Raw genomic sequence first — 27,736 nt, 5'->3', positions numbered from 1 at the left:
ATTCATAAATTTGTGAGATATGAAGGTAACAGAATATTTGGAACATGTACTAAAGAGAAGTTTCATAGCAGGCGTAAATGTCTGCCGAATCCTCAACCTAATTTTCATATGCCACGAATACTCGACGTTCCCGGTGGTGTCACATGGCATAGGAAACGACGGGGAAAAGTGGAAAGAGAGAAAAAAAAAAAGAAAAAGTGGCACAAATCGTGGTGAGTAGTCAAGCGAGAAATGGCGTTGCACCGTTGCGTTGGATCGATCGCAAGTCGCTTTGTGTCTGAAGTTCGTCACAGATGGCGGCACTACATAGAAATGTTTCCCTACTTCGAGGAAAGAACAGGGTGAGTCATAGAACATCAACATCGGCGAGAGCAGTGGTACAACCGCGAATTTCGCGAGACAGTTCGCGCGGTTTCACAGTAACTTCATGTTACACGAGGTAAATCTAAAGATTTTTTTTTATAGTTTCTTTAAATTTACATTCACGTCTTGTTAAATCAATTTCAATCATCGAATGATTAAAATATCAGTTATTTATTAATAATTGTTCCTTAATATTATATATTTTAATATTTCTACTCTTAATGTGACTAAAAAATATTTCTTCATAAATTCTGAATTTTTAATTTTAAGTTGTTAATTTTCTATAAAGGAAATAATTGTAAATATTTTTTTAATATATAAAACAATTTGGAAATTGTAGAGATCCTCATTAAAGATCGTTAGATTTTCAATATTTAATCATAAGATTGTTATTTCTTCAAAAGGTTTTGTGAAATCTGTTAGTGATTGATCGCGATCAATCATACTCGATGATCTACTAATAATTGATCAAATTAATCAAAACGTTCGATTAATCATTAATCAATCCTAATAAAAACGACCATCGATCATAACCAAGAACATATTTAACTTAAATGTCACGTGATTTTAATCATTTCTACGGACACTTTTATATCAAACCTATTCTACTTATAGACGAATTGAATACGACTTACCATTATTACGATTTCGCCTTCATCCAGTCTTAATTGTCTTCGTCAATAAAACACTCACATTTTTCACGTTTATATTCAAGCTAACGATCAAGAAACTTTGCGATGTTTCATAACCGCTACCGGAAGAAAATTGCAAATTATTTCAGAAAATTGCCCCATGGTAATCCGTCGCAAGAGTGGCGCCACTATGCGGCTAGTGCCGTGAAACGATGCAACGGAGACGAAGGGCGAAGAGAGTTCGCGAATAGAGGGTGCATAGAGGGAGCGAGTTCAGTTCAGGCGCAAAGGTCCTCGGTTAAGGACGCGACGGTCCTGCTAATCGGGACACTATGCCAGGCGGCGAGGGGTCCCCGATCAATCTCCTCGACCACCGTACATCGACCACCTCCGGCGAGTGCGCGAACAGTGACGAAGATGAGAGGACGACAGGCACCGCTTCCAGCACGATGACGACCGTCCTCGCGGGCGACGGTCTTAGACGGAGGAAGGTCATACACGCGGCCAAAGAAACCTTCGACAAGGGTGAGTTTTAATAAATCTCCTCCATTTGTAGTACTACTGATCCCAAACTCATAAATCATCTTGTCATTCCTTATGTTTGATTTTTCATCAAGCAAACATAATGTAGTAAAATTCGTTCGGCGTAACGATAGTACATGCATTCATGTGAATACGAATAATTCGTAGCGATAATTAGTACATATTCTCAGTGATAAACACCAAATGCAACCAATCTAGTAACTGACAGAACCCAACGACTATACAGTCGAATTCGGTCATATTATTGGACGACAACTAGACATACAATACATCGGTATTCGGACCGTTATTCTTCGCCCCTGCGAATATACGTTTCAGTCAGAAAACATAAGAAAGAGTATATTCGCTGTCCGCAGTGCGCGCAGTCACGGATGCTATCTTAGCGGCGTTGGTGCGCGCGTTCTCAATGCCGCGCCGTTGTAAATACATGGGGCTGAGTGTATGTACAGAAGGTAGATGGGTTTCGTTACGAAAGCTCGCGCAATAATCGCGATGTGGGAAGGTGTCTATTAAATCACTGTCAATGATTTTCGTGTTTGCTTATTTTCATCCAGGAATCGATTCACCTTCTGAACCAAAAATGGTTCGTACACACGCCCACCCGGTCATCCCCTTCTTCTTAGCCCGCAAGCCCCCTCTGAATTCAGCTTATCCCCCTTTGCACCCAACTCCACTCGGCTGCGTACGCATGTCTTGATTCGCGGTTCTTTCGCAACCGCGTTCTCTTTGAGCATTGTGACCATTCTTTGGAGAGCGAGCCAATTTGTTTATATTATAGGTGAATATATTATCATGTTCTTTAGAATGACGTTAAAAAGAATCGGAATATAATTGTCCTCTGAATGTTGGATTCTTGAAATATATTTACAAATCATTGGTAGTTCATTTTGAAACATCATAGAAAAACAGCTGAGACAAAGATGAAGAACCTATATAAATATGGTACATCGTATACATATGTATCTCTGAAAAACTCATGTAATTGAAACTTTCCACAGTTTTTGAAGACTTAAGAACTTTGCTATTTCAAAACTTTAAATGAACCAATTACTTTGGAAGTACTGTATTATTTCAAGAATTCGTCTATAAATCATAGATTCAACTCTTTTTGTCACTAAAAATTTTACGAATGACGCAAAACTTAGAAAATCACCGTGTGTCGCCTCTCCTCGTGTCGACTCTTCGAGATTTAGATAGCGAAGTGGGGGTTAGACCAATAGAATAGGGGCCGGTAATCGCGTGCAAGCTGACGAGAGAGCGCATTATCGCCTAAGGGCATTGCATTTTCGAGCAAATTTCAGCGATACCAGTGTGGTTTAGTTGGAATTCAAACGTCGTATCTCGCATCAATGCTAGCGTTCGAACGGTCGAGTTTCTTCACCCTGTGACCGTTAGGATACAATCGGTCATGATTTGACCTTTAAAGCGATTAATCTATTTTATATCGTGCTTTTTTCCTTTGCGTTTCTAGAAATAGCTGAAGATCGACTACATATTTTTTCAAATGATTTTGGGCAAAAAATAATGTTAATATTTAAAAATTTCTTTTGAATCATTTCTCTGAGGATTTGAGATAGGAATTATCTAATTATGGAAGAGCAGCTAGATCCACAAATGAATTTTATTAGATTTGATCATGCTACTCCACAGAATTTCGCTGAAACGGATACTCCATATCTAAACGTGATAACTCGGCTCTCTGTGGTTTTATCTCCTACGCCGTGTCGGAAGTAATTGGATCCATCTATTTAAACGACTTTGTTCGGGGAACCGTATTTACATTTCCTTTGTGAATTATTCTATGAATTATTTTCAATAATATTGTTTTACTATGAAATTCTCTTTAAAAAATAATTCTAATGAGTTGTTTCATTTTTGTCAAAAATTAATTATATTATATTTATAAAATTTTAATCTGTATTAAAACATAGAAAATTTTCAATAAAAACTATTAATAAACCGATTTGTGATCTAGAAAATATAAAAAATTTCCTAATCTTGACTCATCACTAAAAAAAATTTCTAAAGGAATCCCTAAAAATTACTTCCGCGTAATACATCCAGTGTTGATTAACAAGCATCATCGAGAGGTAAATTAGAATTAAAGAACATACCACAAAAGCATACCATGTAAACCCTACTCTATTTCTCACCATGAATCACGTGAACGCGAACATCGCGTGATTCTAAAAATCCGTGCAACACCAAGAGACCTCATTCTATGGCTGTAATTGTGCATTTTCATTTAGGTTCGCATTTTCGATATCGGTAATCCGGCGAACGTAATTTTATGCGGCGTTGATAATCTCCACGGGACGAATACGTTTGATCATCTCATCGATGCACGACTACCTCGCGCCACAATGTGGCTATATTATTATTGCAGGGTGATATGCATAGTAGATGAAATTACCTGATTTAGTGGGATTTATTTCAACGATATACTTTACTTTAAGTATTATGAAGTTTAAAATGTGATTATATTAAATTAATTAATATTTTTTGAGGTTATGATCAGTTTTTAAGTTTGATATTTTTTAAGATTATTATTATATGATTTAATAGGATTTAATATATTTTATCTTAAATTTTCATGATTTTGACAATTAATGTAGATACTAACTTTTCTTGTATTGATTAATAAAAATAGAACATTTCTGTTCTTAACCGCAAAATTTTATACACTATCATGTATGAATTGTAGTTGGAATATCTAAATCCATTTTTGCGAACGATACCAGAAATGTTACAAAAAATGTATTGCAAAACAAGAGATCATTTTAATATTTATAGCTTTTCCCCTACATAAAAAGTCGCGATTAAAACTTGAATGGCGGTTCTTTTCACACGTTATATCTCAGGATGCAGCCTCTTCATTCTATATAAACAGCTCGTTAAGCACTGAGGAAGGTCACTGTATTAAAATCATTTCCCTCAAATTCTCCGCATTTTTAAAAATCCTCCTTCACTGAGATTGACTTTCTCAGCAATGACCACACATTTTCTAAACGATTAATCAATTTCATCATCTTACTTTTATAAAAATCGTAGGTTTTAGAATTCAAAAATTCATAGAATATACATTTCATATATGTTATTGAAAATTGTTTAAAGTGTAGTAATTTCATAATAATAAAACTGCATAGTTGCATTAAAAAAATATATGTTAATATATAGTGTATAATAGTGTAAAAAACAAAGTCAAATATTCTATCAAGTTTCTCTCATTAAATCAAACAACTTATACACTAAAATATCTTCTCATAATAGTTGAAGAAGCAATCTTTATGTGTTGCATGAAACACAAAAATGGTTAAGACGCATACTTTACTTTTGGAAAAGCAAGTTGACGTCATATGGCCTTGAATAAGATTTTAACTCCTCATATTGCTAAAAATGCCTCAAATTACGTGTTTTTACCCTCGAAACGTGCAAACTTTAGTTCCTGATCGTTATATCAGTTTCACCGATTATGTGTAGCCTTTTAAGAAAACTATCCTTTTCAGGGTCACCCTGTACATATACCGGGCTGTGAAATGGTGGTATGAAGTGTAACTGTATATACTTGAGCGTGACGTAAGAGAGTGCTCCATCCCCTCTATTACCTGCCAAAATGAGGCGTGTGAACAGTTCTCGAACGACTCCTATCGTCAATACACGAAATGGAGATTTCTAAAGACGCTTAAGTGATTTCCCAGTGTTTTTTGAGTGTTCGAATCATCAATTAGTAATAGGCCGACACAATGATATTCTTCGATATTTTATTTTCATATCATTCGACATGTTTCATGTGTTTTACATCCTTTGAATGGTTGATCTGGTTCTTCTAAAATAATAGTTTATTTCATTACGTTATTAATATTAGTATTACTTAAAAAAGTAGGAACTATATATATTAAAAAAATAAGATAGTGATTAAATAAAAATGATTTAATATTTTAAGTAATAATAATGTTAATAAATTGATTTATTAGAAATTAGAAACTTAGGTATGTTTTTAGAAAGTTATATTATTCGTATCATTTTTCAATGTCTTTCAAATGGCAAATTAAATAATTCTTTATTAAAAATAAGGAATTACAAATTCAAGTTACATATGCAATTCTCTCTAAATGAAATTAACGTAAGTCAATTAACAGGAATTAATTAGGTGGGTTAAGTTAAACAGAATACGACGCTATTTAAGGTCAGGAATGCGAAGCCATACGGCGAAAAGACACGTACACTGTAGCTTGAAAAGCACGTGCCACTGATGCTACCAACGCATGGAACGCAAAGAAATGGGATGATCAATACACCAGTCATAAAGTGCCACACGTTTGACATCGATTTGCTTTAAAAGACACGTAACATTCATGTCATATCTCGTAAATTAATTATACCAACTAAGTATGCTAAAAAAGATAGTAATAAAGTCCTAAGAATCACTCTGTATATAGTATATGGAGTTACTTCTACGTGTAATTTTCATATAAAAATATAAAATGTGTATGTGTGTGATAAATTATATCATTTTAGAATATATAATTTTGTATTACATTATATGAAATGATAAAGTTTTATTGTCAACCGATATCTACATACTTAAATAGTAAATACTGCTATTCCAGAATATTATTCTACGCTGCCGTTTAGTATGTATATATACATACATATCGAGTTAATTTCAAAACAACTTCAATCTCTAAATGCTATAATTCTATAATTAGACTAATAAATCCTATAATTCCAGAATATTATTCCACGCCTCGTATCTGGTAACAAAACTTTAGAGCCACCGAGTATAGTAATTTAACATCGAATAACAAACTCTACGACTTCAAAATGTCATCACACGCAGTATACATATAACAAATTTTCGACCAAACATTGCAATAATGATCCTGTATAGTGACTCACAAAAATATTTGGACACTTACCATAGAAAATTTTTTCCTTACTGCGTCTCATTATAGTGCTAAAGAAATTTTAAAACGTTTCGAACAACGTATATGTTTTAATACATATATATATGCATATATACGTATAGTCAGCAACAAAAATACGCGGTCAGTAGTAGAACTAAGTAAGTAGAAATAAGTATCAATGAAGTTTCGTTAAATGCAACTTACTTGCACAAAAATATGAGAACTAATTTCAATTATTGAGTAAATACTCTGTATACTATACAGATACGTAATAAATAAAATTATTATATATATATTATTAATACTAATTCGATTAAACTTCATTGATATCTACTTCCTTATATAACTTATCTTTGTCTCCAACTATATCTCATGTTCATTTCGAAACAACTAATATAGACAGAACATTTGTAAATTTTCCTTTTATACGCTTTAAGACGCTAAAATTTTAAGGGAGTCAAAAGCAATCTTCATATAGCATGACACAAATCTTTCTGAGATTTACGATTTACAATGCCGAGTTATAGACTAATCTACCAAAACTGTTATTTTTAAAAGATGATAATCTAGAATCTCTATGGAACTTTGTCTAAAACTTTCAACTTATTTTGTGCATCGTATTTTTTGTTCATTTTCATTAACGATTCTCTTAGAATCACGGTTTCAGTTAAAACTTAACGGTTCTACATATCTCCTTAATGATTTCGTAAACATTTTTAAAAATTCTGATAAATCTGTCGGTGCACATATTTTACTTTCACTACCTTATTTTATTTTTGTCCCTGACTATATTCATAAACATTTTCTTTGTTAAATGTTCGAATATTTTCATAAATCACTGTCCTTCCTTTAACCGTTCCTAAAGAAATCTTTCTAACTTTCGAAAGCAACGCTCGTTTCTACGATATTCCGTCTCTGGATGTTCGAAAGGTTTTAACTGATACTTTCCTCCTCCATGGAAACCAAGGCAACCGTCACCGTGCCTCTTCTAGAAGATAGTGTTCAGAGACGCGTACATAATATCACGCAACACTTGAAAGAACAGGCTATAGGTGAAATACGGTTGATTCAGTAGACTGGAACTATTGTATGAGATGTAAAATGTTGAAAGCGTACAAGCCTCTGTATCCTGCAAGATAACATTTCATCAATTCAACCAGAGTTTCGGGTTTATTCATTTCTTAAATTTATGCATAATTGCGGTCTCGAGATGACAGGATCTCGAACAAAACTCGATCAATTATTGTAGCAGCCACTCAACTGGATAGCGCAGTATAAAGTGTAGAGTACTGTAAAGATTAGGTCTATAGAGTCGTGTATAATTTGATGAATTAATTCGTGTCTATAGTGGATGACGAAAGTATTTAAACATATATTTGTTTTTCTCGATAATTATTTAGCGTGTAAATCGATTAGATGTAATAGAGTGTTTAGTATTCAATAGATTTACTTAACACACGAAAAAGCCATTAATATATTTTGTACCGTTTCTGTTAGGTATCAGGCATTTTTACTTGTAAATTGAGATACTTTGATTTTACAAATCATGTGAAAAATTTTATATATGTAGTCAACACATGGAAAGATAAATGTATTATTATGATACATATAAAAATTCACTTTTACATACATGCTTTAGAAAAGTTGCCTTTTTAAGTTGGCACTTAAAGCTTGGCTGTTCTATGTGCTTTATATTTATTTAAAAAAAATAGTATATCAGGCATACATAGTATCATATAAATGATTATGAATTTCTTAATAATAACTGAGCCAATTGTTACCATTAATAGTTACTTAATATAAGAATATAAAAATATGCTATAGTAAAGTTACTGTGTTTGTTATTTATATATGAAGATAAAAGTGGAAAAGGTTGCTTATTCTTCTGTCACCTATCTGAAGTTCGATAACGTAATAATATTCATGTTAACCATTGTATTCAATAATCTTTTAATGATTATTTATTATTATTTTAATAATTCAATGATGATTTTTTAACATTATTAAATATTACTTCATGTATCTATCATCTAATAAATCTCACATTACTTTTTACAAGAAGACATTCCATTTTGTAGAATATATAAAAAGTTTCAGTAAAATCTTATTATAAATAGAACTTATGTACGATATTTACAAAAATAAAAAGATGGTGCATTAAATTCTTCGATTTTATTCTGCTGCAATTTTAATGTCGTTCAATCAAACGTTGTCCACCGCAGTTAAATGGTCATAAAAGTTAAAAGTATAATAGGAATATAAAAATCATAATAACCACATTAAAAACATATCATGGCTAATTTAAGATAATTTTGTGGAGAAATAAAATCTATAAAATCGTTATTGGTCGTATGATAGAAATATGACACATTGATTGGTAATAGTCCAAAAATATGCTTATTTTATTTCACATTTACTCTTCGTTGATGTTCGTGCGATTTATAGAAGAGAAACTTTGCTAGAAATTCTTTAGTTCAATTTGCTTTCGTCAATATTCTATTACGTTGTATAATGATAATAATATAAAAAGAATAAAAGATGAATTACTAATATACAGTAGTAGTTAAATATTAATAATTTAATTTTTTACTGCAATTTAACTGTTAGATAAAGATACTTTTTTGTCATTGTTATATTTCACCTTTATTACCTTAAACAAATAAATCTCCATATGAAGTAACTTCTTATATAAATTATATACAATTTAAATTTTAAATAGAAATTAAATTACAAAAAAAAGAGAGGAAATCAGAATTACTTTGAAAAAAGAGTACATTTCGTTTTAAAGGAAATATACTTTTTGCACAACCCTGCGAAAAGTAAAACAAATGCTAGTGTGTTATTCGATTCTGCAAAAAATTAATACCACCGTTCTTTCTATCGATGGTAAAGCAAGTAACACACAAAGAACAATAAAAATCGAATTCCCCTTTGGAATTTCCGCTTCCTACCTCGCGAGCACCTCTGCAATGTCGTTTATCACCGGAAGAACGAGTAGAACGTTAAAAAGGGAAAAAAGGAAACTTTTCGTGCTCGTACCGCGTGTTGAACGTGCAAAATGATGTTCTAACGAACAAAATACAGTGCATTATACAACAAGCTCCGCCAGCTCGGAAAATGCAATTTTCCATAGAAATGGATAACGGAGGGTGGAACTCTTAACTTTCAGAATATAAACCATACAGAAGTTTATGTCCAGGTCTTTCCTGACAATGTTGCAGAATCTTACAAAATTTCTATTTCTCATTAATATATTTATATTTATATATAATAGAATATTAATAAAATAGGAAACATCATATATAAATATAATGTATTATATAATATAATAATATGTTTTTTATATTTTTTATATTAGGCTTTGGATGAATTTTAATGTTCTCAATTGAGGGAGCTACCTCCGTCTCTCTTAAGGAAAGCAATAGATATTATAAATTTAGTACAAAAATAGTAGTCACATTATTTAATTTTCTATAAAATTAAACAATAGTCAAATTATTTTCTATAAAAAGAAAAATAACTAATTCTAAATTTCAGACGAAATTTCGGGATGATACATTCTTATGTAGATTGAAACAAACATAATTCCTGCATCCAATGAAGCTACGATATCACGGCGGTCGCTGAGCAATTTCCTGATTCGTAACCGTTGGCCAGAAAATTACCTTCGGCATGGTAGCGTGAAACTCTTTTTATTGCGGTCTTGCGATAGGAGCTGGTTGCGAGGAAGTTTTCAAATCGCCATTAATACAACATGTCCTTGGGAGGTTTGATAGAAAACGTGGATTAAAAGCATTTCTTAATCTTACTTATTGAAAAAGAAAACGGATCACACAATAACGTCGCACTATCTCTTAACAATTGTCTATTTTTAAATTCGTTTAAAAGATTCATCTTCTTAAAAATTTTGGTAAGTTTGTCAGTTAATTAATGAATGTTGTCAAGTTACTTAATGAAGAGAAAAGGAGATGACATAATACTGTCACGCTATTTGTTGGTGTTATATATATCTTTTTTTTCCTTTGTTATTGTTATATATTTATAGTTGTCTATTTTTAAGTCTGTTAAAAAAATTAATATTTTTAAAAATAATAAATTTTTTAATTTCGGGAGATTTTTTAAAATTAGATCCACCTATAAAAATGTCAAAAAATGAACGATAATCCAACAAATGATAGAGTTTTAATAATTCAAAAGGTAGCGTTGTACATTGAAATTTATTAATGACTTCGCAACGCATGAACTAACCTAAATTTAATTTATTATCGAACAAAGGAAACTCATATATTTTACAGCCGTTCCACGTAGTTGTATCTTCTTTCTTCTGTTTTCTTATTTGTGACAGTTTGAACGTCCTCCGATATAACGACCCTATGCTCTGTTCCTCGTATTCTATAAAAGGAAACGGGTGACTGGAAATTGAAATAAGTATTATCGTTATATGAAAAAGGCAGTTCAAGTATTTCGTTAATGATCACCGCTGAATTGCCTGCGACTTGCTTCGAATTCGTTAAAAATTCTCAGTGCTTGGCTTTGATACTCGGCGATCTTTCCAATTCTTTATCTTCGAGTTAATTATATCTGTCGAGTATGTCTCCAGAAAAAATAGCTCTGCTTTTTCATTACATTAAAGAAAAAGATGTGCTATATAAGACACATGAAATGTGATAATTGAATATTTTCGAATGGCATAAGAAAATGAAATAACAAAATTTTGTATAGAAAAATTGTATAAGAAATTTATAATATAGCTATCGCAGACAAATTTCATATATCATTATAAATATATGTTACTACACGTGTAAACGACCTGTGACCCTAAATTCATCTACATATGTATATCAGTCGATATTAACAAACATCGCTTCAATTCATAACCTCACAATATCTGTTCCACCAGTAGTAACGTTTTCGAATATACATTACCTCTTTAAAATAGATAAAATCGATAAATCAACAACAATCAGAAATTCAGATTCGATTCATTTACATATTATTGTTTAATCGAAGAAGAGGACTGTTAGATTGGTTAGGCGAATTACAGCTCGGGGGCCGCTTCCATATCTCGTTATATGGATCGTCGCGTTTCCATCAATTACGCGAGCTATTAAACCCCGCAATTTGCCGCTTTATTAAGGAAACCCGCGTTCTCGCTTCATCACGTTCACGGAAAATTAATCCTTAGAAAAATAACACGACGCTAACGATGTGTCTCGTTAGGAGACACCAGGACTGACATGGATCGATATTTAATAACAACACGTCGTTACCATTTTCCTTTTCTTTTGCAGCATCTCGTCTACTCAGGCGGAAGATACCATGCACAGGCCACTTGATGACCCCCCGCCGCCTATGGATACAGAAGGTTCCAACTCAAGTACGTTTTCGAATCATTACATACTTCTATTATGTACCACTGTAGTCTCGTTGTGTCCTCTATTTACCATTTCCTTAAAAAGGTTACAAAAAATTATGAAACACATTTTAATAAGTTTATTATTTAATATTATTACTTTTTCATTTTTGGATAGCTTAGTGTTTCTGCATTTTGTTACATATATGATGGATTTTATACATTTATTATTTATATTTGCAATGTATCTGTTACACATCAGTTTGAAGTTTGAAGTTAACCAAATTCAACACAATCAGTGCTTTGGCAAATCTCTCTAAATATCTCCTTATATTATCAACTATTATAAATATTTATTATTTGGTGAAAAAAATTTTGTCATTCAATATACGTAATTTTAAACATTAAAAAAGGTTAAGTTTGCTTTTATATATTCAAAAAGGGAAGAAACGAAAATGCTTTAAAAGAAACACCTAGTACAAACCACAAGGCTTCTTTTTTCTTCGTCTATTTTTTCATGTAAAATGATAGAACAATTTTTCACTGTTATCGTAAACTATTTCCATGATTGAAAAAAATGTCAGCATTCGCTGTAACACATGTTCGACCAATATAACCGCTAATTACTCGACGATTGTCCGGATTGAATTATCCGTGACGAAGCAAGAAGCCAGTGGTGAGAACGTGTGCAAAAACATTCCAACTTGGTTCTACGCCCGAGCACACCGGATCCTTATATGCATCTGAATGGCTCATCTATCACCATATTCCTGACCAATTGAAATCAATACACGACGAGCACAGGGAATCCATCGTGTACAGTGTACGGTATCCACGTGACGTACAAACAAATTTTGTTGCACACATTCTCGTTATTCTACGTTACTACATACCCGGTTTATAATTGGGACTGGCTTTCTTGTTTACGGAAACGCGTTCTACGGCTATTGATTTTATCGTTATTGATCAAACGATTGCGTGTAGGAACGGGCGGAGCTTAGAAATGACGTGCAAATCCTAAATCATCAATTTATAATTAGTAGATTAGTATCGGGGCTGTCTAATACAATGATATAATGACCAATTAATAATATTAGGATGTTAGCGAGTTATTGGCATAATCGAACAATTTATGTATAATTTGTAAAATTTACTTGTAAAATTTTATTATTATCGCATTTCATATAACTACTTTACTTATTATTGTAAATAAAATATGTATATCCATGTACTATAAAACAACTATTAGAACTATGATTCGATACCCATTTGCACTACAGTCATTTGACGCGTCAGCCATCTAGAGAGGAATCTCAAGAATATCGTTAACAAGCGTGTAGGAATGAAAAGAATTGGGAAAGGTGGCGTTAGCGAATAAAACGGCCAACCAGTGAAATTGATTCCCCTACGATATGTTTCCAATTCTATCCTTTTCACATTATTGTTATACATTTGTAGCTATTTATTTATTTATTCTACGTCGATACATTTTTATATTCTAAAGTTTTCGTATTTTTACGTTCACATACATTTTCAGGCAATTTTTCTATTCGTGATACGGCGCATTATCGTTGTGCCGATATGTCAATAATACCGACATCGGAACTGCAATTTGGCAAGATCATCATTGTGTATGCCTTCACCATCGTCTGCTTGGTAGAAAAGTTTTGAAACAAATAAACTCCTGGCAACCGGTCAAACAAACTGTTTGATGATGTTGTTACAAGTTGCTTCGAAAGGAAATTGTAACGAGAGGTTTCAAGCCTGCCACTTATTCAAAGCTTGTTACGTGCTTTTATTAAGATGTCTGCTATTTCTTTTACTATGTATAGTAGCTCACAAGCGTATTCTAACACTTACAATAGGAAACTTTTATGTATATATTGTATGTGTTGTAGAAAATATTTTGAAATCTCATTAGCATCATAACGAGATAAGACTGTTATGATTATATTAATAAAGTTCGAGTATAATGTGAAAATGTTTATATGTAAAAGTTACAAAATATATCAAATTAATTAAATAATTAGTCATTTATTACATTAATAAGCTACAATATTTATCAAAAAATTAAAACTTACAAACAAACAAATTAAATAAATTAGTATATGTTGTGATAGCTTAAGGTGTAATAAATGTTAAAGATGGTCCTAGTGAATATCGAGGCTTATTAATGAAATCTCTAAAATATGTACTACACTAAATATCTTGTATCTTTTATAGAATTTGTTAATACCCAAAAATATCTTAATAAATTTTAAGAATTATTCTACACATATTCAATTCTAGACTTAATTCTAGATGTAATTTTCATGTAAATTATCAAATAGTGAATTGTATAATTTTAGAATATAATTCTGTGCGTTACATATAGTTATTGTGGTCGAATCTCATTACACTGTTAGAGACATTTCAAAATGTTCCATATCATGCACATAATATATTCATGAAAAATTTCTATGTATAAACATTCATGAGCTACTCTATGTACATGACACAGAATATGATGTAACGAGGTCGTAAGATCGGTCAGTAGTCAAAGTATTCATATTTCGGATACCGGGACAAAGAAAATGACAAGAACACTAGTGGATAAGGAATTTAAACCTCGACGAAGGTCATATGTATATCTATACATACAAAGAAAGTTTTAATATAATGTCATTTTATATGCATTTTGTAGGATAAATTTATATTTATGTTACTATTTCTTTTTTCCTATTTCCATTCAAAATATTTATATTTATATCGCAATTTGTTGAAATAGTGATTAATATTTGTAGTTTTCCTTCTTTGATATAGATATATATCTATATAGAAATATAGACCCTATAGTTTAATTCTTCAATTTCAGATTATCATGATTAAAATCATTTGTGTAAAGTTGATACGACGTGGATACAAATATATAAAAAGAAAGCAGGTTGACATTCAAATACTCACGGAAGATGTCTGTGTAATATGAAAAACGGTAAAACATGTAAAAATATAAGTACATAAGGGCTATAAAAATATACAAAATATGAAAGATGTAGTAAAACAGTAATAACGAGGCAAGGAAGTGAAAGCAAAAACCCATGAAACTTGTATTACCCCTCGTTCTAACGAATAATTCATTGAAACGGAGGCAGAAGATCAATAAGTTAAAGTGTGTATAAGACACGAACGAAAAAATACAAAACTAACGTGCAAACAATTATTCAAATCAGTAAAATAACGCAAAGAGCATCGAGATCTTTAAAGCGTGCTTTACCAATATTAAACATAAATATAACTCTTACTAGAATGGACACATACAGGATGTTCGCTGTGGCAAATTTCAATGATATTCATTAAAATGAATACAAAATTTTATGAACGAAACTTTTTTGTTTGCTCGTGTTTATTTATAAAGTATTCTTATTTATTTTAAAATTATACTTTTTAAAACAATATTGCTTTTTTAATCGGATATGCTTTTTCTAAATTAGTTTTCTTAAGAAAATCTGATCAAACAATGTCATGCCCGGAAAAAAGACTTCACCTAACTGTATTTCGACCAACCAAATGATCAAAGAACGATGAAAAAATCCATCTTGTATAACAACGTTGCAGAGGATTAAACGCATCTAACCACCGTTAAGATTTATTTATCTTCGCGTTCTTTTTGGATTTACGTGCTGCTCACTGATCGTCAGTTAATTTAATATAAGGTGACCTTTTAAAATGCGTCATTTTTATCCCGTAACGATAGTAGTTCCGATGAGATATCCTAAGACGTGCCCACGCGCGATTTCTATTCTTTGTTACGTAACTTTTTCCATATACCATCCGATACCAGCAGTCATTTGTGTTCCGGAAATTCAGCCTCCTCCGTGAGATTTTTTATTCGACTCACGTAGAAAAGTTGGCTTTATTAGCTGTTTTTCTTTTTTACGCATAATGTGGTAGAAAATTGAAAATTGTTGAGGAACTTGTTTAGCGAAGAAATATAATAGATAGGAAGAAGAAAATAGAAGTATTCTTTTCCACTTTACAATTTCATTGTTCAATATTTTATACTAAATACAGAAGTTTTAACTTGTGTCAGAGACTACATTACACAGAGACCGATATCACAGTACTACTCGTAATATAGTGACTCAAAATTAGAATTAAAGTTACATCAAAAGTTAATTGTAAACTCTGAAGTCTTTTTTCTTAGTTCCCTCTTAAACTATGTAATACAATCTAATTAGCGTTGTCGGTATATAGCGTAAGTTTTAGTTAGCACAGCAATTATAAATTAAATCTTCGTAACAAAATAGCGTTAAAGTTAGTCTTTGTATTTGTTTGGCTACGCTCCATGATTCGTCATTGTTATTTAGTGTCATGTTTTCATACACTGCTTTTTATGTATAAATATAGCAAATATTAGCAACTTCTGAGAAAGAAGGATTTCTTTCAATTCCAACAGAGTAGATAATACGAATAATAGAAGTGAATTTCGGCGGCGGTATTAGGTCAGACATGCCATCAGGATATCTTTGCGCGTAGATTGTCAATATCAAGCAATCTGCTGCCGTTTGGAAGACGGCCAGGGCGAACGACTTTACTCCCTGTGCCAGAACACATATATAATTCGCCCTACGATCTACAGTTCCATAGGGAAATAAGTTTACCTTGTCCAGCGAGAAGTACGAAATAACGTTACGGTTCTGATTTGTGGACATTCGAGTGTATCTTATTTCTTACGAGGAACCTGATTATTTCGATGATATGGAGATATGGAATAAAATCAGTAAACTAGTAAAATAGAGTCTCGAGGCAGCTAGCTTGAAGAACTTTGAGAACTCAAACAACTTAAAAAAGAATCCTAGAAGCCCGAGAAATTTTGCAACTTAAGAAACTCTACAACATTAAAGAGTTCTAAAACTTGAAGTTATCAAATCCCAAGAAACTAAAAAAATAGAAATCCAGAAATTTAAACTCTAAGAACCCTAAAACTAAAAATTCATAAAAATTTATTCTAATCGATAATCGATATTCGCCAAATATAAATGATTAATTGTACAGGAATGCGACGTCGTGATGATGTTTCCGAGCGGAGCAAGCGATGAAACTCTGATGTGGCTCCTAGGCCGTCTTCGGGCGGGAACCCCGGGCCTAGTGGTGCATGTGCGACATCATACTTCGTCAGACACTTATGGCTTTTATTTAACAGCTCCCTTTAGTGTGTAAGTATATTTCTTATATATTGTAAGTTATAATCACTATATTCTATTGATTATATGAAATCTCAAGAACCAAACTGATTTGATTAAAAAAATTGAAAATGATACTTATTTATTGATAGACTATTGAAAGCTGCCGAAGAGGTGCATTTACCAAAGACTTTACGTCAAGAGTTCGGTGGAGGATTGAAAGAATTCGTAGGTTCTGAATCGAGCTGTTTCGAAGGCAGCGATGACGAATCTCGATTCTTCACTACTCAGGAAAGGCAATCGCTGGTCCTGCACCTGCTGCATACTCTTAGGGCGGGTCCGCAGGATCTTCATAGTCTATCCGGGCTTAAGATGGTGGAAGGTCAAGCAATTATTCCAAAATGCCTTTCTGCTGGGATTATATCCCAGGTTAGTGTTATTCGCTAAACGATCTTTAATCAGCAAATACAGAATAATATAAGTTCTTTTAAGAATTCTTGTAAATAATCAAAATGTCTTACTTAAATTGAATCTATAAGAATTCTTAAAGAAATTTATATTATTGTGAGAAATTATTAATTATTATTAATTGTTGATAAGTTCTACTTCCTTGAAAATTTTTTAGCTTTTCATAGAGAAATTTGATTGTTTCTTTTCAACTTATTGTTGTACCTGTGCTTATAAGAAGAAATATATTTTCTTCCAGGTCTTCCCTCTTCACGAATTGCCTGCGTTGGAGAAACTGCAACGAACGTGGGTTCGCGCGTTTCTTAGCCCCCAACCCTTGGACGACATTTGTAAATACTTCGGAGTCAAGATTACCATGTACTTCGCATGGCTCGGTCATTACACCACCGCTCTGATCGTTCCAGCTGCAGTGGGTGCCATATATTGGGTAAGAAAAGAAATAAATATTCCTACAATCTACAAGTATTAACTATAATGTTTGTAGAACATGAGAATATTTTTTCCAAGTAACTATCCATAAAAGCAATTCTGTAATACCGAGCCGTGAAGGTCTCAAATTTTTAGCTAAGAAAACTTTCAACAAAGCTACAAGTCAAATTTTGAATACCCAACAATTCTCATATTTTCATTTTATAATTTCCAATAATGTTAATCTTGTAACTAATAGCTTTTTTATAGAGTATGTTCATGATTATTTTAGCTTCTCGAAGAAGATCGAACTCGTCTAAAGCGTTTCTACGAATAAAATTATGTTCTTTCTAACCATTTTTAACCACTTTGTCCTTAATTTCTAGTTTTACATATTCTTGCGTTTAGAATATGTAATGAGTTATGATAAGTGGAAATTCAAAAATCCACAGAATGCATATAATACGCAAAAATATGTGAAATATAGAAAATGTAGTATTTATTGTAATATTTACTAGATAAAACAGACTTGTGTCTAGATTCCACCTTTTCAATTATATTGACAAGGATATGAATTTACATAAATACCTTCAGCCTAATAACGACGCAGTATAATATTGTAATAAGATTTTGTGTAAGTGTAGTATTGCATTGTTAACATCTATCCCGTTTTAACTTGATCTTCCAGGTCGGCATCATCGGCAGGAATCAAGCGGTAGAAGACGTAGCGTATGTTCTGTTCTCCGTCTTCAATGTGATCTGGGCCACGGTTTATCTGGAAACCTGGAAAAGAAGGGGTGCCGAATTGGCCTACAGGTGGGGTACTTTGGATCAAAGAGATGACCTACTTGTCGAGCCTAGGCCCTTGTTCACGGTAAGTTTCCCGGTGATCACTAGCGCCACTCTCGCTTTCTCCCACACGTTTTTCGCTCTTTCGCTTTAAAACACAGTTAGTTGAAGTTAGTTGTAATGAGTGTAATTCCAATGCTATGATTTTTTTCCTCTTCTCTCTTTTCCGAAATTGAAGGGCACTTTGGAAACTTCAGCTGTAACAGGGAGATTGGAGCCAACATATCCTAGATGGAAGAGAAACATGTTCCGGTACTTTGTCAGCGTTCCGATTATCGCAGCGTGCTTATTCTTCGTTTTCATTGTGATGATACTCAGCTTTCAGATACAGGTTCGAGACATTTTTTGTACTTTTAGATGAACAAAAACTTATTGAATATGGAATACTTGATTAAATACATAATTTGTTAATTACATGATGAAAAAGTAGAAGTTTACAATAAGATAGATCTAAACAGATCTAAATTCCTGACACATACTTTAATGTTTTTTTAGATGCGTGTTATTGGAAAGAAAATTTTACTTTTGGAATTCCTTCTAAAGAAATTTACACAACATAAAACCATTTCTTAATTAGATATTCCTTTCAGCATACATCTGAAAGAGCATAATTTTTGTTTCATTCTTATACATATATATGTGATATAATGTAGATTTAACACTTCATAGAATAAAAATTTCATCGCTTTCCTAAAATTAAATACTTTTTGAAAACAAGGAAATCTAAAACTGGTGACAATTTTCTGTTATTAACAAAAGCATACTATAAATTATAAATTGTGAGTTGTAAAAGTTTATTTAAGAATAATAAATTAGATAGAATAACTTAATTCATTTTTTCCAGCTGACAAATTAAAAATTCCTTCCAACTTCTTGTTATTTGAATTCGAGCTTTAATAAATTCCTTCGAAATATTCAAGACATAAATGGAGCGATCAATGGACATTCCCAGTATTCACTGAATCTGGCAACGTGCCTAAAGTCGCGCTTGCAAACTTTTCTTACAAAATCCCATCGAGAAACAAAAAAGTCTGGGAACAATTTAGTTCTAGAGGCTGAGACGATATTTCTACCCAACTATCCAGAACTTGATGAGAAAAAACGCCGAATTCTTTAGCAATTAAAATCAGTTGAATAAAAGCCAAGTGCTGCACGATCAATTTGTCATTATGCTGATGAACTTTCGTCAAATTTGTTAAACTTCTTTGCGTAACGCACAAATTCCATTGCTTAATAGAATTACATTGTTTCCAGATTCTCTAAAATATATAATAATACTTTTATCAATACGCAACACTATGTTTTATAATAATGCACCGTTATCATATGGTGTATGTATTAATATTTTATCTTAAAATATATTATACGTCCACCTAGTATACTTTATATAATATATAATATATTATATAGTATATTATATTTATATAATATATTTTATCTCAATAAGCTTTTTATATTATCTGACAATATCATAAACCTCCACTTTTTGACTTTCAAATCCATAACATATTAGTAAAATTAAAAATTACCATTTTTGCATTCTCTTAATTAGAATTTCGTTTTTTAGAGAAATATCATAAAAGACTAATTGATCAATACTTCTCAATTATTTGGCCAGCAAGTAACAATTCTATTGTTTTCAAAATTCTGCTCTTCTACTTTTTTTTTTAAACTAAGCCAGATTCTCAATGTTTCACATATACCTATAAATGTATATGAAATACATTTTACAAATGATTACAGGATTGGTGGGACGCTCGTCTCGAATCGAGAGGACACGCATTCTGGTTGAGTTATGTGCCAAAAGTTCTACTGGCGGTAGTGATAGCTTTAATGGACGAAGCTTACTTCAAAGTCGCTGTATGGTTGAACGATATAGGTACGTATAGGACGTCTAGATGCGCCAAACAACGATTATGTACATTATCTTGGTTCCCATAGTATTGCTATCACTTTCATTCTCGACACGATTGATCAGCCGTGTGCGAGATACGACATGCGAGAGTGGATGAACATTTTCTATAAAATTCTTCACATTGATTTTGTGTATCTTCACGAGACACATCTGCACGTCTAGTTTTTCTTTTCTTTTTTTTCTATCAAAAGCCTATAGCATAAATACTTTTCGAATCTTTCCACGGCTTAGCTTCTTCTAGAGATTAATTCAGAACTATGTATAATCCCTGACTAACGAACATGATTTCAACAGATCTATAAAACAGAGTGTTTTTGTGTCCTCTTTCGTATTATAAAAATGATATCAAACAAACGAGATACGTTATATTATAGATTTTGTTATAATTATATTCCTCTTTCTATTCCACTAATTATTTTCTCAATTTCTTCCTTTTTTGCTTTTTTAATCTTTTCTTTTTCTCTTTCCTATTTTTCATTTCTTTACATACTGGAGAGCAGTCATGTTACAGTAGATAGTATTTGTTATTTTTGTGTGTTGGACGCAGAAAACTATCGGCTAGACACCGAGTACGAGAATCATCTGATCTACAAGGTGGCACTGGTAATAAGGAAGAACTCTCCATTTTCAATGATTAGAATTATTATTATTGTATGTTGTACTAGCTGTATTATTGTGTGTCCTCCTCTAACCGAATCATAGAAATTATACTATTTTCTTTTTCTTTATTTTTCCTTCTTTTTTTTCTTAAAATTCAACGTTTACATTGATTGATATTGACATTGCTTCTCAACCATGGCGATTCTGGAAAACCTAATACATGTCATTGTGAAACATATATCATTCAGTAATTCAAATAATGTTTTAAATATTACTGTGAAGCATGTGCATTTTTTAATGATAAAATATTCACTTATACACTTCAATTCAATCATATACATTCAGTAACAAAAAGAAGATACAATTTTCTTTTGAGATTTCACGCTAATGAAGTATAAAAAATTATCGTTATTATTACAATGTTAAAATTTTTCAATAAAGATAGTTTATTCTATTCTAGACAAATTTAGAGGTGGACCATTAATTATAGTATTAAATAAAAGCTCTTCGGCTTCGATTCGATCAATTGAAAAGTAAAAGTTTGCTCTGGCTGTCTCTGTCGCTGCATGAGAACTCAATACTCTCCTAGACTATTTTTTCGCTTGCGCTTCTTCAAAACATTGTTTAATTGTTAGAATATGACGTGATTTTATATATATGCGCTTATATTTCGTGCATTCTAGTGTGTGTTTAATTCACCACGACAGATAGAGTATACAGAAGAGACTATGTATTTCAGTTTCAGTTTGTAAACTCCTTCCTATCGCTATTTTACATCGCCTTCTACCTACAGGATCAAGAGAGACTTAAAGAGGTAAGGATCCCTTTAATCCCGGTTTTTCCTTCTTCTTCTTCTTTTTCTTCTTCTTCTTTCTTTATTCTATCGAAGTTCTTCTTCGAGAATGTCCATAGACAGAGTTTTTAGACAAACTTAGATATCGTCTCGTTTTTTCTATTGCAATTTATCTATCCTTGCAAATTCTTGTCTCTGTAATTAGTATCTAGAAGATATTAGATTGTTTTTGATAGAATGCAAACAGGAAAAGTATATTAATCATGATCACAATTTAGAAAACAGTGACTCTGAAAAATAAGTAGAATAGATCAGTCAAATACTAGAACCTAAATTTTAAATATATTTAAATGTATCTTGGAAATTTCTGCTCCAAATTAAATGAAACTTCAATAGAATATAAAGTCTTAATTGTGATGAAACAAATAAAAAATAATAAAAATCTGATCTATGAAAAATCCTATATTCTGAAATTTACTTTAACTCACAATTTAAACAAAAAATTCAAATGAAGGAATATAAAAATTTGTACTTAACAAATTAAAGAGGGTATAGAGAAAAATTACAATTTTAAGAGGTCCAAAAAACCATCTGTATTCTATATTCTAAAACTTACCCTTCGTTTATTCAAAATTAAAGAAACTAAATTATTAAAAAAGTTCGTAAGATTATAAATATTTTTAAGAAACAAATAATAAATCTTGTTGGTTATGATTTCAGCAATTAGCCGCACTGTTGATAGCGCGTCAAGTGATTGGCAATTTGAAAGAGTCCGCCGTGCCGTATCTGATAGAGCAGCTGCGATTGGCTAGACTGAGTTTCGAACTTTTTGGCGCGTTGAGTCCCAGCGAGGCTAGGCCGCCACCTGGTGAGGAGGATGACGAAGTACGAAAGAATACGGAGGATAAGAACGAACGTTCCGATGGCGGAAAATGCAAACAGCCGAGAAACGTCAGCCAGGCCGAACTGGAGAGTTCTCTCTACAGAGTAGGACATCCCACTAATTCTCTACTTAGTGACGTTACGTTCAAGGTTTGAAATAGATTTAGCTAATTTCTTTCGTTTCTGATGCACTCACGCAGTTGCGCACTGAACCTGATCCGCCTTGGTGGGCTTTTTAAACGAGAACTGGAATTAGACAACAAATTGAAAAACTTATAATTACAGTGACTACAAAAAGTATTTGTACATATTCTTATTTTCTAATGAAGCATTTTTTTATTTTCAAAATATTAATTTTTTACCTTCATATGAAAGTATTATTAAATGATATGAGATTTAACATACTTAGTCATAATTAAGTATTATATAAATATAGTGATAAATAGAATGTATACTTTTTCTAGCTACTGTATCCCTAAAAGAATAAAATCATTATATATTTTTTAATTATCCTATTGTCATTGTGTGTTCTTTCATTATTATATTGTAATAGATGTTTATATATTTTAGAAGTTGAATAATGAAGGATGCCAAGGTGGACACAGGTTCTTTTATTGATCACATCATAATACTCTATTTCTCCTTTACGGTATCTTTTTAACGATCCTTCGCTTGCGTGTACAGTCATTCTTCGTTCAATTAATTTTATTTTGGGGGCAATCGAAACATTTGAAAGGGATTCTGGTGATAGAAGAAGAAGGGTAGGATTAAACGGAAGAGGTAGAGCTAATGAATGTTGTCCTGTGTCGTCTGATCGGTTCTTTTTGCAAAATTTTAATGATTTTTTTTTTCCGTTTCCCACTGATTCTGTCGACAACGCACAGGTATCTACTAAAAAGGTAATGCCATCTGATCATCCTACCGTTAAATACTTCATCCTTTCGATTACCGACTGCACTTATCATCGCATTAAACGATAAAATAGAAAGAAAAAAATGTTATATAAACTGAAATATACAGTGTCTTTTATCATTCTTTCAACTGAATCAAGCAGTGAATGTTAAAGAAATGTTCTCTATGTAATAAAGATATGTTCAATCATGTTTTACTTTTACATTTAAAAGACGCCTACCCACTCACTATATTGGGTTCAATTTTCTGCCTGATTGATTCACAATCCTGAAGTACACTGTAAAAAGCAATAGAGTAATCAAAAGGGTGAATGGAACGACTCACAGCTTATCACGCTAACTCCATGTTAAGCGCTGGCTTCTTATGTTTTGTTCGAAAAGCATAGTGACCCTTGCACTACCTATGCTAGATACATATATTGTTCACCTAATAGAACATTTTTCTGAATGATATCTCTTAAATTATATATGTAATTAAAAATTTTGTTGCAGGTTTCTTATCCAAAAGTATATTATATTATATAATATTAATAATATAATAGAATGTACAAGTAGAATAATTATATATATATTTCAGATAATAAACCTGCAACGAATTGCCCAGGAAACTTAACTAATTATTTACAGTATCACTCTATTTTAAGAGTAATGTACATGTTATAATTATACTGATAATAATAATGATAAGTTTGCCTCTAAAAGATTTTCACAAACGATTTATGCAGAAATATTTCCATTCGCAGTACGACGGAGCATTTTCAGAGCATCTAGAGATGCTGTCACAATTGGGATACGTCTGTCTGTTTTCTTCAGCTTTTCCATTGGCTGCCATGGCGGCGTTACTTGGAAATCTTCTTGAACTACGCGGCGACGCTTTCAAACTCTGCTTCGTACTTCAAAGGCCATTTGGTCGAAGAGTTTCTAATATTGGAACTTGGCAAGTGAGTAGTAAATACATAAATAAATACAGCAAAATTTCATCTATAAAAGTCTCTGTAAAACCATTGTAATTATATTTATTTATTTATTTATTATTTATTAATTATAATTATCATCGTAATTAATAAAAGTTCAATTTACCAAAAGTTATCATAAATAAAATATACTAATATAAAACATACTACTATCAATTACAAAATGTTTATAGAATAATTCAATTTTTAAATAGAAATAACATGAAATTTTTTTATTTATTAGAATGCCATGGAAGCAATGGGCCTGGTCGCGATTTTAGTCAATTGCGCTCTGATCGGGTTAAGCGGGCAGGTGCAACGAATGTTCCCGGAGATGTCGGCCACGCAAACGATCTTGCTGATAGTCGCCCTGGAGCACATTATGCTGGGGATACGATTCATAATAATCTGCGCGATTCCGGATATTCCGCATTGGGTGGCCACGGAAATGGCCAAGGTAGAATTTTTGAGAAGAGAAGCAGTCAGAAGACTGTCGTCTACTCCGTCACCAGAACAACATCCAGCAACAGTGATAGGTAAATAAACAGTAATATCACGTTTTTAAATGTAACGAGCTACGTAATGTAAGTCTTGTCGCAACATTCTCCTCCTTACTCCGCTTCTTCTCCAACTAGAGACAATTCTCCTGCTTACGGGACCCGATCAGTATTGAATTCAATATTTTTAAAATGTTAAGGAGTTCCAAAGAATTCCAAGAACTCTGTGGAACCTAAAACAATCAAAAGATGATGAAGAAAATCTAAGAATAAAATAAGAACTCGCGGAACTTCGTGGAACTTAAGAATCTCTGGAACTATGGGAGAAGTTGGAAAATTCTAGAATTTTTTAAAAATTTCGAAAACTTAAGAGATTCGAAGAATCTAACAGACTTGAAGAATTCTAAAAACTTAAGGAACTTAGAATAGATCTGAAAAAGCTCAAAGAGCTCAAGAAATTCTGTACATTCAAGGAATTAGAGAAACTTCGGTATTCAGAGCTCAAGGAATCCCAAGGAACTCCAGGGAATTGTAGAATTCAAAGAATTTAGGAAATTTTAGCTACTCAAAGAACTCAAGAAACCTGAAGTACAATTTAAAAAACTCAAAGAACTTTAGAAACTCTGTAAATTTAAGGAATTAAAAAATTAACCTAAGATATTCCCAAAGCTCGAAGAATTCTAAGGAATTTTTAGATAAAATTTCATAAATTCTCAAGCTGACCGTATAATTTTTTTATTTCTAATAACAATTATTCACCGACTGATCGGGTAAACATGACGCCCACAATCTCTCGTCCTCCCTCCTACCATCTATTAATTTCGCTCGAACTCAGGGAGATTCGTGGTGAGTCCAGCAGACGGTGAGAGCGAAGAACAACAACTACTTTCCGACCGCACCGGAGAAGTAACATCCTCCAGTCTTCCGGATACACCGACCCTAGCGTCGTCCACCCAGACACCCAGTAGTCCCCCGACACCTAGCGCAGCATCCGTGCCAAGGATCTCAGAAACACCTTCCGCAGTCCAGACTCCTGGTAGCGCAGGCAGCAGTGACTTAAGCACCCAATTCTTGACTGAAAACACTATGGGCAGCGTTCGTGATATTCACAATTCACCTAGATGCTCTATTCCTGGTGCAGAACGAGGTTCGATAGTTTCTTCTTCTTTCTCCGCCCCCCTCCCTTTATAAGAAACGCTTGATAGAAGAATGTATTATATATATTTAATGTAATGTATAGTTTAGTATGCTTATTTTTAATTTAGTAAACATGAATTTTTTGTTAAATAGATCTTTAATGTTTCCTAACTATATAAAAAACATTTTCTTTTTATTTACAAGTAGGAAGGCGTTCAAGGGAATGGCTTCCGACTGAGTCAGAGGCATCGGGTGGAACTGACCACTACAGTCATCACTTAACAATTGGACCTCATGGAGGTGTTGATTGGGTTCGAAGATTAGGTCTCGAAGCTGGTGGTCGAAAGTCCAGCGATTCCGAGATCAGTGGAGCTGGTACGGTTAGTGGAAGCGGGGACGAGTTGACTCTTCACAGGTCCACTGATTGTATCGTCTCGAAAGATCTTGCATCCTCGTCGGACAGTGATCTTCTTAGGTAATCTAATATCTTTTATCCTGAAGTGTAAGATTAAAGAGAATGTCTTCTTAAAAATCTAGTGTATCAAACTATACTCATAATTCTGTTTAAAGATCTGCCCCACCATGGACAGTGGCTCACAGAAATCAAAAGTTCCGATTCTCCCCCGAGAGAGAAAGGGAACGAGAAAAGGCAGAGAAGCAACAGTATCAGCAACATCAGCGAGAGATGCAGGATTACAAACAGCAATCGTCCTATTACGCCGAGAAAGAGAAGGACTCGAGCGGTCTTTCAGACTCAAACAAAACAATTTCAAGTCAGGAGGAGGAGAAACCATCGAAAGAGGACAGGGAAGCGAAGAAGACCAGGGTGAAACAGAGTCTGATGAAGAGGGCCAGATCTGTGGCGATCTTCTCCTTGAAGCTGAAAGAACGGAGAGCAAGAGAGGCTGAGTTAAAAGCCAAAGTGGCGGAGAAAGAAGCTAGGTGGCAACAACCACAATCGTGCGTCGGTGGTGAGCTCTCTTGCATCCCCATAGAGAAGCTTATATCCGTGGACGACATCGCAGCCATGGAATTACGCAGACTTAATCATTAGTCGCTTGACGTTTCCACTTTCGTTTTACACGCTAATGTAGAAACGTTCGTCTGCGCCAGTGATACTCGCTACGGAACGAATATTGTATATGAATTTCACAGAATCTCTGAGGCCATATCAACAATGTATTTAAAAAGAGAAAAGGGATTCTGCGAATTAATCGATTTATGACCTACGTTCGTATGTAAATATCAAAGGAAAACTAGTAACGCACATAAAAGAAACAGGAAGTTAAATGAAGAACAAAAATGGGGGTAAGAACACTTGTTTATTCCTATAATGAATACTTTTTTTACATTATTTTTTGTA

The 27,736-nt window shown here is 32.8% G+C and overlaps 1 protein-coding gene and 1 long non-coding RNA gene across 10 annotated transcripts; one reads left to right on the top strand and one right to left on the bottom strand.

The window, feature by feature from the left end:
- The first annotated feature begins 1,327 nt into the window (after nt 1–1,327).
- Wwk (anoctamin 8 white walker) lies at nt 1,328–27,736 on the top strand. 8 transcript variants are annotated; one of them, XM_072012674.1, is made up of 16 exons: nt 1,328–1,520; nt 11,737–11,822; nt 16,833–16,993; nt 17,113–17,389; nt 17,667–17,855; nt 18,525–18,710; nt 18,864–19,016; nt 20,429–20,564; nt 21,148–21,203; nt 21,940–22,014; nt 22,714–22,980; nt 24,530–24,727; nt 24,984–25,275; nt 26,072–26,383; nt 26,578–26,848; nt 26,944–27,736. In XM_072012674.1, exons 1-16 carry the CDS (start codon nt 1,328–1,330, stop codon nt 27,425–27,427), a joined length of 3,336 nt encoding a protein of 1,111 aa, XP_071868775.1. In that variant the 3' UTR covers nt 27,428–27,736. The 8 variants fall into 8 exon arrangements, with proteins under 8 accessions (XP_071868775.1, XP_071868765.1, XP_071868755.1 ...); XM_072012664.1 differs by having other exon boundaries at nt 22,714–23,025; nt 26,096–26,383; XM_072012654.1 differs by having other exon boundaries at nt 22,714–23,025; nt 26,093–26,383.
- LOC139992328 (uncharacterized) lies at nt 10,687–12,728 on the bottom strand. 2 transcript variants are annotated; one of them, XR_011801074.1, is made up of 2 exons: nt 12,283–12,728; nt 10,687–11,895 (listed from the first exon to the last, which is right to left on the bottom strand). It is a non-coding gene; the product is annotated as an uncharacterized lncRNA (long non-coding RNA). The 2 variants fall into 2 exon arrangements; XR_011801075.1 differs by having other exon boundaries at nt 10,687–11,795.

The sequence above is a fragment of the Bombus fervidus genome, chromosome 2, assembly GCF_041682495.2.
Source record: "Bombus fervidus isolate BK054 chromosome 2, iyBomFerv1, whole genome shotgun sequence".
Classification (NCBI taxonomy): domain Eukaryota; kingdom Metazoa; phylum Arthropoda; class Insecta; order Hymenoptera; family Apidae; genus Bombus; species Bombus fervidus.
This window is presented reverse-complemented; position numbering and strand designations above follow the sequence as displayed.

Bases quoted from the DNA above. Each gene is read 5' to 3' on its own strand.
- Wwk (XM_072012637.1), top strand. From the start codon at position 1,328: ATGCCAGGCGGCGAGGGGTCCCCGATCAATCTCCTCGACCACCGTACA. The intron at 16,994-17,112 runs GTAAGTATATTT...ATTTATTGATAG, and splicing joins TTAACAGCTCCCTTTAGTGT to ACTATTGAAAGCTGCCGAAG. The intron at 25,276-26,071 runs GTAAATAAACAG...GCTCGAACTCAG, and splicing joins ACATCCAGCAACAGTGATAG to GGAGATTCGTGGTGAGTCCA.